Genomic DNA, 12,576 nt, shown 5'->3' on the forward strand with positions numbered 1-12,576 from the left:
ACCAAGTGAATCGTTGAAGCTCTTCAGGGTCTTGTTCCTTGTGCTCTGACACTACAGGAGCCAGAGGGGCTGCCCCTTTCTTTGCGTAGCTGAGGCCAGTCTGTAGCGTTAGCTCAAACCAAGGCTTGAGCTTGCACTCAAGTCCAAACTCCCAGGTCGTATCTCCACATCCTAGACGGTGGTTTTTGCTCTGGTGAGTCAGTCGGTTCCCCAGACAGAGACTGGCTCAGACGCAAACCTCTCCCCCACCAGCGGTGTCATGCAATTGGGGTAAAGCCACGTGGTGGGGCACAACCGAGCCCACGCTGGGGACGGTTATAGGGGCAACGTAGACACCTCGTAGAGCTGCCCCGGAGACTGGGGCTCAGCACCGCCTGCTCCCGGCTTCACCACTGTGATAACTTGGTGCAGCATCAGCTCCTGATGAAGGTAGGGCCTGGCCCAGCACTGTGATGGTATCAGGAGGGTTTTCACAGGCGGCTGCGGGAGATGATGAGCACCAGGAGCTGGTGGTTTCAGCTGGAACGTGGATTTTATGATGGGTGCTTTGAAGGCTGCCTTATGGGGGTGGGGTGCCCTCCATTCCCATGTTGATTTTGAGAACCCACCAAAGGCAACTGCATGTTTTTAAACCCAAACCCTGTTTAGATCCATATATATGTCTGAATATTTGCTACGCTGTACCTTGGTGAGGGAAGGGGCTGCTCTGCTGCTGTAGAGTTCACTTCTGCCCGGGTCCATCCCAACCCTGTAAGGTGGCTCTTCAGGTGCAAGGTGGGGGTTTTGTTGGCGTTTTCCAGCACGACTGTGAAGCAGTGTCAATACTTACACCATTTTTTGGGGGAGAAGCTAAAAGTGTGAGTGTGCCTGTGTACTTGTGTTGCTGCACAGAGATGCTCGGCTGCTGCCACGAGCGTGGTGGAAGAGAAAGTGAAGCGTGCGCTACTGAAATGGCAGGAAATACACCCACACGTGGGCTTGTGCTTCCTTTTTGGCACTATAAAAGGCATCTTAGCGCCCTTTGATTTCGAACCCCCGTCCTTAAGGCCTTTTCGCATCACTTAAGCCGCGAGAAGGCTCTTTCTCATGGGCGCAAAGGCCGCTGATGCCAACATGCCTGACACGCACGTGGCCTCTCTGGTTCTTCAGAGCTCCGAGTCCAGCATCAAGAAGAAGCTGCTGAAGAGGAAAGGAAAGATGGACAGTCCGTGGCTGAAACCCACCCGCAAGAGGAGACGGAGGAATAAAAAGAAACAAGCCAGTGTGCTAGGTAATTAATTGTGTTTTGTTTCTTAATTACACAGAAATTAGCCTCCTAGGTGGGAGGGGTAAGGACCCAGGGCCCATAAGGTGTTGGCTGTCTGCGGAGCTCGCTCTTCCTTGGCAAGGATGGGCTATATATATGATCAACCAGGGTGTGAACTTGCATCTAATGGGCAGTAACTGCTGGTGTGCACACTCTAACAGCAGAATAAGTAGATATGAGGTGGCTTTATACTTGGCATGCTGGAGGAACATTTTGTTTTTCATTAACTCCATTTATTTTAGAGTATGCAAAAAAAAGACCTCATGGACATGTGTTCATGTGGATTCATGTCTCGTGAATTCAGGGAGTGTGATTAGATGCAGAAGAGAAAGGCAGAACCACCTCACAGTGATGCTTGGTTGCTTTTGTATGGATGTTTGTCTATCTGAATGGAATGTGCAGGTTGTCTTTGGCTTGGTATTTGTAATGACCTACCTCCGGGCCATCAAATGGTGTGGATGTTGTTCACATGCTCATTCTTGTTTGACCTAAGTTACCCAGCACTCTAAAGAAGGTTTCAGTGTCCTTTGTCCCCTGAAAGCTGTGGGGTGGGGAGGGCTGGGAGCACAGACTGGATCTGATTCTTCTTCAGGAAATGTAACAAGATGGGTATTAAAAAAAAGTGGGTACTCTGTGAAGTGAAGCTGTGCTTTCAGCTTCATTATTGAGGTTTCACATGTCCATTGCCGTCAAGGGGTTTATCCTCCTGTGTTTGCTGATTCTTTGCCAACAGGCCACTTGCTCATCAGCAGATTTATGGCTGCTTCTGAGCTAAATGACCATGTTGCAGCCTCTGGTGTGTGCCTGGAGTTTGTCAGGGGTTGTCATATGCAGGGACAGGAGTTGGACTCGATGATCTTCATGGGTCCCTTCCAGCTAAGGAATTCTATGATCTGGTTTGCTCCTCTTCTTCACAAGTCAGCCGCTTTCTCAAGAAGAGTTGGGGACCATTGATCAGAACAAATAGCTAATTCTTAATTTCAGAGGCAGACTGGTTTTCCACTCCCTCGATAAAGGTGGCGGCCAGTCCTTCAGGCTAACACAAGTCTCTTGGCCAAGCCCCAGTGGGAGAAGCAAACCAGGAGAGAAAGCAAAGCCAAGGGAGTGCAGAGAGATTGACAATTCCCACAAAGGCTCCGAGGGGTCCCCACGCAGCCCCCTCCCGGGGGGTATCTCTGTGCGATCTCTTCCCAGCAGCAGCTTTGTTCATTTAGAGCCAGAACTTGGCTTTTATGTTTTTCCCCTCCCATTAAGCTGAATGTCACCTGTCTTGTCCTCTTTGTGATGTACATGATGAGCTGGTTCTCCCTGCCTGGCCGGAGTGTTCAGGGAGCCCTTTGCAGCAGGTTGGAGGCAGGAGGGTGCACCGAGCCCGGGTTTCATCCCTTCCTTGTGCCATTTAAGCTTCTGCTGCCGATGCAGCACGGCAGCAGGCAGATGCACCTTTCAGAGGCAGAACTTGCCTTATTTGCTCTTTTTTTTTAATTGTTACCTGCATAAGTGGAAGTGAAAATTCTGTCTGATCAGACAGGGAAGGAAATAAGAGATCCATCATGCCATATATGCCCAGATGTTGTATATTCATAATTCTGTGTGCATCTCTACTTGTGGCTTCTCTGAAGAGCCTGCATACAGCCTGCTTGCTTAAATATGGCCTTTACACATGCTTGCGTGCAATTCATTTATTGTATTATTATTATTTTTTTAGCTGTGTAAATACCCCTGTGTTTCCATCCAGGTGCTGAAGCTTATAAATCATCTTTGGGAAGCCGAGAAGGGCCCGGCCAGGAGAACAGCATGGAATACATGGAGGTGTCCCTGGATTCCCTGGATCTCCGGGTGAAGGGGATCCTCTCCTCACCGGCCGCAGGTCAGTGGGTACTGCCTGACCACCGAGCTTTATGGGGACCAAGACCCGGAAATGGGGGCTTTGTTCTACCGGTGACAATCGGGGTCCTGGCTGCCCCCTGGCGGCTGTGGGGACCAGACTGGCCACAGAGTGACCGGGACCCTTGGAGATGGGGAAGCGAGTGGGACAGGCAAGCTGGGACATCTCCTTGGACCCCTCGCTGGGCATCTTCCCGAGCCACCCCTTTGGGGTGGCTCGGGAAGATGCCCAGCGAGGGGTCCAAGCTGTTGTCCCCCTCAACAGCTCACCCACAGCTGCTGAGGGTCAGGATGGGCAAGAGTTACCGAATACCACAAGGACTTTCCCTCTGCTCGGATGTCTTGAAACAGCCCTTCTCTAGGCTTGGTTTTTGGAATTGGTTGGCTAAGAGAAACTCCTTGCAGGGTTTGTAGCCCTGGGTAGGATGCTGTGGGGAGGAGTGATGCCATTGCTAAAGAGGATGAAGTTAATAGTTGAAACTTCACGGTGAAATAACACTCCTTTCAAAATACTTGAAAAATAGCAGCATGGTTCCTTCTCACTGGGACTCAATCCCGTAGCAGGTTTGGGTAGGGAAAGCCTGGGACACCAATGCAAAGAAAAATGTTGGAGGGTTTGCTTCTGTGATGAAAACATTGCAAAGAGTTGACTGTGTAGGATTAGAATAGGAGCACAGAACTAAAAGCAACCCCTTTGTCGTTAGGCCAGCTTTTAGCAGTCGTGGGTAACATAGTGATTGAGCTCAATCCAAAGGCGGCACAAGAACATTCATGCTGGGCCCCCATACCTGGCGGTGAGCCCCCTCAAAAGCCATTATCCACCATTAAATAGGTTTGAAAATGTTAAATATCTGAGAGAAAGGGATGAGGAGAAGGCAAGAGCATCTCAACATCGTACTGCTGTCTTTTCCCTGGTTTGTTCGCTTTCCAAAATAAATACTTCTTGGTTGGCTGAGACCAAATAGTCCCAGGAATTTTGTTTTCCCATCTGTATAATAAGCCTCTGCAAATTGAAGTTTGTGCTTTCCTGATATTCTCTATTTATCACTCCACTAACTATTCAAATTTCCAACTCCAGGTGGTTTCCTACAAATCTTCTGGTGCCAGAGCACAGTGTTCTGGGGCGGGTGGGGAGGAGAGACCGGTTGATAAAAATCTGTACGTCATCGTTGTTCTTCCTTGTTGAGGTTTTCGCAGAGTAAGCTGTTCTCAACTTATTATTCTTGATTTCAGCACAGTCATCTGTGGCATGGCTGGACTTAGAAAGTACAGGATCCATTTGCAAACCCCAACTGGTATAAGAAAGGGGTCTTTTTTACAGGGTGCAGATAATGCCTTGAAAGCAGGAAGGTGCGCCAGGACACGGGTGGTGTTTGATGGACTGATCCTTTTCTCCTTGAAGAGAATTACAGAGTTGATTTATTGGTCTTATCTACTCCAGGTCTTTCCAATGGTCCTGAAGCAATGGAAGTAGATGGGCTCCAAGAAGTTCCCCTCTGTAGCTGTCGAATGGAAACCCCCAAAAGCAGAGAGATCACCACACTCGCCAACAACCAGTGCATGGCCACCGAGAGTGTGGACAACGAGGTAGGAGCCTGTCTTTTCAGCTTCTCGCAGACTTTCCTGCTGAGGACAAAGACATAAAGACTAAAAAGCTGTGCTGGGAACATGTGCTGGGTCACACGGGGGTCTTTGCATCCTGCTAGGCTGGGCATGGCAAAGGGAACCGTGTCGCTTGCTAAGCTGGGGGCTGCAGCGCACTGTGCGCTTTGCACCATCGCGAGGTGGTGGATCCCTCTGCTTGTCCTGGCCTGCGCGGCTGGATCGAGTTGATCTCACTGACGCACTTCAGGCCAGGTGGGCTAAAATACAATAGCATGAGCATATCCGATCAGAGGAGGCTCGGAGCTAGTTTCCCCTGAGTACGATGCTGATGATACAAACCTTTCCGTAGCCAGCTCTTGAGTTTTGGGAACGTGGCATGCCCTCCACCTGCCATGGCCTTCCTCTCTCCTGCTCTTCCCCAAGCATCTTCTGTTACAAATCTTCCTCTGTCTTGGCAACCCTGTGCAGGCCCCAGGTCTAGCTCACTGAAAATCACAGAATCCCAGAATGTCAGGGGTTGGAAGGGCCCTGGAAAGCTCATCCAGTGCAATCCCCCCATGGAGCAGGAACACCCAGATGAGGTTACACAGGAAGGTGTCCAGGCGGGTTGGAATGTCTGCACAGAAGGAGACTCCACAACCTCCCTGGGCAGCCTGGGCCAGGCTCTGCCACCCTCACCAGGAAGAAGTTTCTTCTCATATTTAAGTGGAACCTCTTGTGTTCCAGTTTGCACCCATTACCCCTTGTGATGGCACTCGGTGCCTTTCAGTCCATCACAGCTGAGCGAGTTGGGCTCTGCTGGTTCCAGAAGGGTGGAAGTGGCAGGAGCGACTCCCTCCCAGTCTGGGAAGTGAGGCTGCAGGACAGGAACACGCTCAGTTGATCCTCCTTTTGCATTTGGATTTCTTTTATAATCTGAGCTGTGGTCACACTGCAGTGTGCTGATACTCACTGGGAGTAGGACAAGGAGTGAAAACGTCCCTAGTTCTGTAGGATCGCAGGAGAAGGGTGGATGGAGGGAGACAGGGATAATCAGATTTGCAGCCCATCTCTGCTTCTGTTCGTACATGGTGGTACCTGTACAGAAGGGAATTTCCAAAGCGTGGCAAAATCAGTTCATTGAAGAGAGAATGCCCTGGAGACTTAGAGGAGAGAGAGGGACCCTAGGATTTCTAAATAAACAAAAGGTATATGAAAGAGTTTCTTCTGGTGTACATGGTGGCTTGATAGTTCTGTCCCTGGATAAATCAGAGAGAGGGATAGCAAAGGCCACGCTTTCTGTTAGATTCCTTTTCGTAATAGGATAAGTGACTCATAGGTGTTGTAAGAATATTATATGTGTGAATAGTGGCTTCTCCAGACTGTCTTGTCCTCAGAGAATGTTATAAATAATTATGAGCATCCCGCTGCACTCTCTAATGGTTGGAAATTAGCAGTTACTCATTTCATACTTTTTTTAGAGTTTCTAACAAATAATATAGTGTGACATAATAATGCAGGGACTTCCTCACCTGGACAGTGCAGCTTTTCATGTGTTAATCAAATTTCCTTAGCTCATAAGTAAAGTCAAGTCAATGGTCCCCTCCTGCCGCCCCCGCAGCCCCTGGGCTCTGTGTGTCACCAGTGTCACAGCCACAGGTAGACTTTACAGCTGGAATTTGGGTAAGTTGGATCAGAGATGATGAGCCCAGGGTCAAATCCATTCTCTTTTGCTGTAGGGGTGTTGATTCTGCAGGAGAAGTGGAGTTAAACAGAATTAGAGAGGAAGTCTAGTTTTGTTGAGGAAAAGCAGCAAAGCAAACCTCCGCTAGCCCAGAGGGACAGTCGGTGGGCGACGAGCAGGCTCCGCGCTCCTGACTCCTGCTCGTGGTGGCAGCGCGCAGTAAACCAGGCGCAGATTGCGGTAGGGACGTTTTCATATTTATATTTCTGGATTATGAATGTCCTTTTCCAAGCATCTGGGGAGAGCCAAGGTTATGATCAAGAGGAGCTAAATGAACCCAAAGAGCATCACGTCATGCTCGCAGGTGGCAGCTGGGATGTGAAAACGTCATCGACGTGCGAAGCGTTGATCCTTGTAACGCTCACTGGGGAAAAGCGAACCCAAATTGTGGAGCCTGCTGTCATTAACAGAGCAAAGCAAGGTGGTGCATGAGGAGGCAGCTTTTTAAGCCCAGAGCTGTACATTGGTGAAATCCTTCGGAAAACATGCTCAAAATATGACTTTAGGCGAGCTCTCGTGAACGCCTGGCTGTTCATTGCTGTGGTCTGGGCAGGGGCCAGTGCTGGAACCAGTACAGACGATAACTTTGCTGGCAGCGAAGAGCAATTATTTTACGCTTTATCTTCCTGTGACTTATACTTCTGAACAGTAACAAGATTTAGTGCGTATGGTCTTGTTCTCTTGGTCACCACCACCCGCTCTTCCTGGCAAAAGGCGAGCGTGTGTTGTGTGAGTCAGGCCCCTGGGACTGCCCCTGCTGCCGCTGCTTGGCTGCTGCCTATTTCCAGTTACCAGCAACTCGGGGTCCACATGCATGCTAGTTAGTAAATGATACGTTTCTTCCTGAAAGAGCATCTTTCGCAGCTTCCTGCCGCACCGCTAATGCTATCTGGCACGCGTCTGAATTACTGTGACAAAACCAGGGCTCATCGAGGCAGCGTGCAAAAAAAACCGTCCTCCGCACAAGCACAGAGAGTGTTCTTGGTCTCCAGTAATTTCATTTCCTTTAATTTCTCCTATTCCAGCTGGGCCGATGCACAAACAGTGTGGTTAAGTATGAACTGATGCGCCCGTCTAACAAAGTCCAGCTTTTGGTGCTGTGTGAGGACCATAGAGGGAGGATGGTGAAACACCAGTGTTGCCCTGGCTGTGGATACTTTTGCACTGCAGTAAGTCCCTGCTCTCAATCTAGGGAAGGGGGGACCTGGCGCAGGAGCTGGAAGAGCTGACGGTGGAGATGGTACCTAAAGGGGTTTACTGGCTGCCTGGCATCAGCTCCACCTCGTTCCACAGCACGTCAGGTGGTGTTTTCAACAGGAATGTGTGTGAGGGTAGCTGCCATTGTCACCTTTACCATCCTGGAGACCCCAAGGGGTGTTACTGAACGGTTTTCACTGGGATTGCACATAATGGAAGTCTTCCCTTAGGGATTTATTTGGAATGAGGGTGATTGGGTTTTTTTTGTTTCTCTGGGCATATGAATCACATCAAAAAATCTATTACCTGGGTTTGTAAATGAATCTCTGTGCACAAGAGTGGTTCTGTCCCCGCCTGCTGATGGGGGTTTAGATGGGGAACCTGAGTGATGGTGCTGGGACAGGCAGTGTTGGAGATCTGCTGCTGCTTCTTCCACCTCTGCCACCGAGGATTTTAATACCGTGGTTCGGTCCTTTAAGTTGTCAGCATCCTGGTAAAGCTGAAAAACACCAGTCAAGGGCCTCACAGGGTGATGGGGAGGCTTAATTGTCTGATGCGAGTGTTTGTCAATGAAAGATGCTACGGTAGTTTCAAGCATTATTATAAGTGTAATAAATGGAGCCATCCTGGGTTTTCCTGCTGAGTCAAAGATCATTTAAAAGATAAAATCCTCAAAACCCATGAAGGCTGAAATAGAGTTGATCAGATTGCTTGGGAGGACCGTGAATTAAGAAGAGTGGGTTTTAACTGACCTTTCCTTACACGCTCTTAGATCTCTGAGCGACATCTTATAGTTCACGCAGGTGAAGCTGGGAGTGTTTGTCCGTCACTAACAACACAGAGCACAGCAGGGCTTCAGGTAGCACTGATATCACAGGGCAGCCAATTCTGGGGTACCTTCAGTTCAGTTTGGAGGACTTTGCCAGAAAGGGAAAAGAATTTTAAGAAGAGTTGCCCCAGTCTGAATGAGCAGTCGGCCACATTATTGGGGTTAAACAGCATACGGGGCTGGTCCAAGCAGAAAAGTCTCATGCTTTAGGTTATATTGGGGTTTGGTCCTTGAATATTTGTGCACAGCTTGGTTCGGTACTTTCAATGCCGGTACGCAGGTCTGAAGTTTTCTCTTCCAGTTTTGAGGGCGTCCTTACAGTACACTGGCACTTCTGGAAATGTAAGAACTTCACATGTTCGAGGAAAGAGCTGAAAATTGGGACTTATTGGTTCTGTTTCCCAAATGCAATTAAGAAACTTGCTTTGCAGTCCCTAACCAAGTGAGTTTTTTCCCCGTGACCTTGGTTTTATTCTCTTCTGAAGAAGTGGCAGTGCTTGCTTACTGTATTGGAAGCGCCAGGGCCGAGAGTGGTGCTGAATGAAGTATTTGGGAGATCTGCGGATGGAGCATGTGCGAGGGTAAGGCACATGGTGACCGAGGTGTGAACTTCTCCTCTGTGGTTTCTTTAGGGCACTTTCATGGAGTGTCAGCCCGAGAGCAGCATCTCCCACCGTTTCCACAAGAACTGTGCCTCCCAGGTCAACGACATGAGCTACTGCCCACACTGTGGGGAAGACGCCTCCAAGGCCAAGGAGGTGACAATAGCAAAAGCTGACACAACCTCAACGGTGTCACTGACCTACGAGCAGCAGAAACCAGCGGCTGTGGAGGGAAGAGCTGACACCACGACGGGGAGGTGAGCCTGGGAGCACCCGGAGATCCCAAACCTTGCACCAAACCGGGCTTTGCATTTGGACACTTGCGCTTCTCCTGGTGGAGCAAAGTGCTTGCTGGTCCTGCTCTGACAAGCCAAACTCAGCTGCAGGAATCTGCAAGCGTGTTTTGTCGTGCTCACTGTCACACAGAGTCACACAGAATGTCAGGGGTTGAAGGGCCCTGGAAAGCTCATCCAGTGCAATCCCCCATGGAGCAGGAACACCCAGCTGAGGTTACACAGGAAGGTGTCCAGGCGGGTTGGAATGTCTGCACAGAAGGAGACTCCACAACCTCCCTGGGCAGCCTGGGCCAGGCTCTGCCACCCTCACCAGGAAGAAGTTTCTTGTGTGTTGGAGGAGAGCACAGTGTAGAACAATAGAATGTGCTGAGTTGAAAGGGACCCACAGGGCTCATCGAGTCCATCTCCTGTCACTGCACAGGACAACCCCACAGTTCACACTGTGTGTCTGAGGGTGTTGTCCAAATGCTTCTTGAATCCTGGTGTCCAAATGCTGTCCGAAAGCAGCCACATGATGAGCTGGGGCAGAGGCCATGAAGATAAGGGGGATTTAGGAACTAAACCCATTCCTGCCTCTTATTCCTAGGAATGGAATAACAGTGGAATGAGTTGATGTTGCCAGGTCTGCTAAGTGACAGGGAAATTGGTGCAGTGCCAAGCCACAGCACTGGTGGGCACAGGTATAAAGCGAGGATCAAAACTTGGAGAAAAGCACAAATCAAGCCATCCCTGTGTTGAACAGAGCTCTGACTTCCCATCTGATCTGATCTTGTTCTGGTGGCTTTTATGACTGGCCCCATTTTCCTGGGTTTCATGTAGCACTAAGTACATCAAAATGTAATCATAGGGCAGTGCAACTCCTTTTTGGGGCAAGTTCTTTTGGAAAAGGCTGTAAAATATGTTGGCTTGGTGTTTCAATTTCACTTAAGCTTATGTGTATTTAAAATCCATTTCCTTTCCTTCTTTGGCATAAGATACACACTGTTGTGTGGTTTTAATGCTGTGCTTTGGCTGTCTTTGATTTCTTCTCCTCAGTGGCACTGGGACGCGGTTGTCAGAAGAAGACAAGCCAGAAAGTTCGGCTGCTGAGGGGTTTGACATGGCTGGGTCTTCAGTTTTCCCAAAGCCCACTACTAGCCTGGCCCAGGGACCAGTTAAAGAAACTCTGGAAAGTGCCCTGATTGCCCTGGACTCCGAAAAGTAAGAAGAAAACCACTAGGTCTCTCCAGTTCAAGTTGCTTCACCTAGAGAAAATTGAGATTTAGCTTCTCTGCATTTTGGCTCCACTCAGACCTCCTTTTTGTTCACTTCGGTCACTTGTCACCCCCAACAGATTCAAGAGAACAGTCATTGCTCTACATGTCTTACTGATTGGTCTGGAGGATTTAGTTTTTCACTGGCCCTCCAACCCCAGCTGTAACTACTGGGAGTTCCGATTTACAGTCGTAAGACCAGAATTTGTTGCTGTGTGGCACCATGTGGCCCTCATGAGAACAAGACTGGCTGTGGTTCCAGCTGGAAGTGTCCAGATCTCCTTCTGGAGAGCAGTTCTTGGGTTTTGTTGGTACTCTGGAGCTGTACCGTAGGAGCAGACTTTGTCATGCACACGGGGTGGCGGTGGGGTGGGGTGAAATTTTCTTCCATGAGTATTCATTATGCCTCTTTTCCCCTCTCCTGCAGACCCAAGAAGCTACGGTTCCATCCGAAGCAGTTGTACTTCTCTGCGAGGCAAGGAGAGCTGCAGAAAGTCCTGCTGATGTTGGGTAGGTGGCTCCTTCCCAGTCGGGGTGTGTCTGGCAGCGCTGACAGCTCCTGCCAGAGCCCGGTTCCCTGCTTGACATGTTCCCCACCGCCCCTCGGGAGAGGAGCTGGAGGAGAAAGTCAGTTTTGCAAGGGATGTGTCATTGGAAATGGCTTCATCTTCCTGTGAAATGTGGAGCTGCTTCCCACCTGTTTCTGCATTTGGGCACAGTTTTAGCCAGAGAAGCTCTTTCTGTCCCCATATGACCTACGTGTGATTTTTCCAGTCTGACAGAACTTTTCCTTTCCATGGAATGGGATAGTGAGGTATTTACATGCAGGAGAGAGGTAAAAAGATGGGAAGCAGCTTAAACTGAGACCTGTCAGCAAGAGAGCAGAAAGGAACAGTCCTTCAATACCCCGGGTTTGTTCTGGGGTACATAGTCATGTCACCAGATGACTTCGAGCTGCTGAGCTTGTTTTTACCAACAAATATTCCTGAGGAATCTCCCGCTTTGAGGGACACAGTGTTTCCTTGGGATCATTTCCTTTCCAGTCCATACTTTGCAGTACTTTTTTGGACGCTTTCTGTTCTTTTCATTCATCAGATTCTTCTTTTTTCTTCCAGCAAGTGTTAGCTTCATTGTTCGTGTCTTCAATAGCACAAAAACGTTATTCATTGATATTTAACTACGGCCTCATCATATGCAACATGTTATCATGTCCAGACATCTTTGTCTGGCTGTCATCACCAACTGTCAGTCTTTGCACAGCTGTGAGAATCTCTGGGCAGATCCCGAGCTCGTGGTAGTTGGAGAAGCTCCATCCACTTTGCAGCCCTGTGTTTGCTGAATGCAACAAGGATCGCTGATATTAATTGCAGTTAATAGTGCTGAGACAGAAAGGCCAGGTGGTACTGACTTTCTGTTGTTTCCAGCTTGTGTTGCTTCAAACAAAGCAGCATTTCATTTTCTTTTTATCCTTGTATAGTGTTTGTTGGTTTTGTTATGCCGAGATGGCCTATGTAGAAATTGTAATGCCTTAAGGGTATTAAATTCCATGGTGCCTCTGAACCTCTGGGTTTGGGGGCTGCTGTGTATCGAATGTCCTGGGACTGCCCCGAGGTCTTTCTGGCTTGAATGTGCAGTGAGTCATGAGACGGGCTGAGGATGGGCTGGGAACCCGTCCTTTAAAAGCCTTCTGGTTGAGACCTGGTTCTCCTGTTATACTTTAATCGCTGAATTGTGCTTGAAAGCATCTCTGCTCTGTTTTCCAGTGGATGGAATTGACCCTAATTTTAAAATGGAGCATCAGAGTAAGAGAACCCCTCTCCATGCTGCCGCTGAGTCTGGCCACGTGGACATCTGCCATATGCTGATTCAGGTTTGTCT

General features: G+C 49.1%; 1 protein-coding gene across 5 annotated transcripts in view; it reads left to right on the top strand.

Annotated features, from left to right (window-relative positions):
- The window catches only part of EHMT1 (euchromatic histone lysine methyltransferase 1), a 113,639-nt gene that overhangs the window by 77,689 nt on the left and 23,374 nt on the right, over positions 1-12,576 (top strand). For all 5 annotated transcript variants that reach the window (XM_082067653.1, XM_082067657.1, XM_082067655.1 and 2 more), the window contains 8 exons: positions 1,150-1,270; positions 3,045-3,176; positions 4,635-4,780; positions 7,547-7,690; positions 9,180-9,406; positions 10,481-10,645; positions 11,126-11,208; positions 12,462-12,568. In XM_082067653.1, coding sequence (XP_081923779.1) covers positions 1,150-1,270; positions 3,045-3,176; positions 4,635-4,780; positions 7,547-7,690; positions 9,180-9,406; positions 10,481-10,645; positions 11,126-11,208; positions 12,462-12,568 — 1,125 coding nt within the window. The remainder of the gene's footprint in view (positions 1-1,149; positions 1,271-3,044; positions 3,177-4,634; positions 4,781-7,546; positions 7,691-9,179; positions 9,407-10,480; positions 10,646-11,125; positions 11,209-12,461; positions 12,569-12,576) is intronic.

This window comes from Streptopelia decaocto (assembly GCF_964273445.1).
Source record: "Streptopelia decaocto genome assembly, chromosome: 17".
In the NCBI taxonomy this organism is placed as follows: domain Eukaryota; kingdom Metazoa; phylum Chordata; class Aves; order Columbiformes; family Columbidae; genus Streptopelia; species Streptopelia decaocto.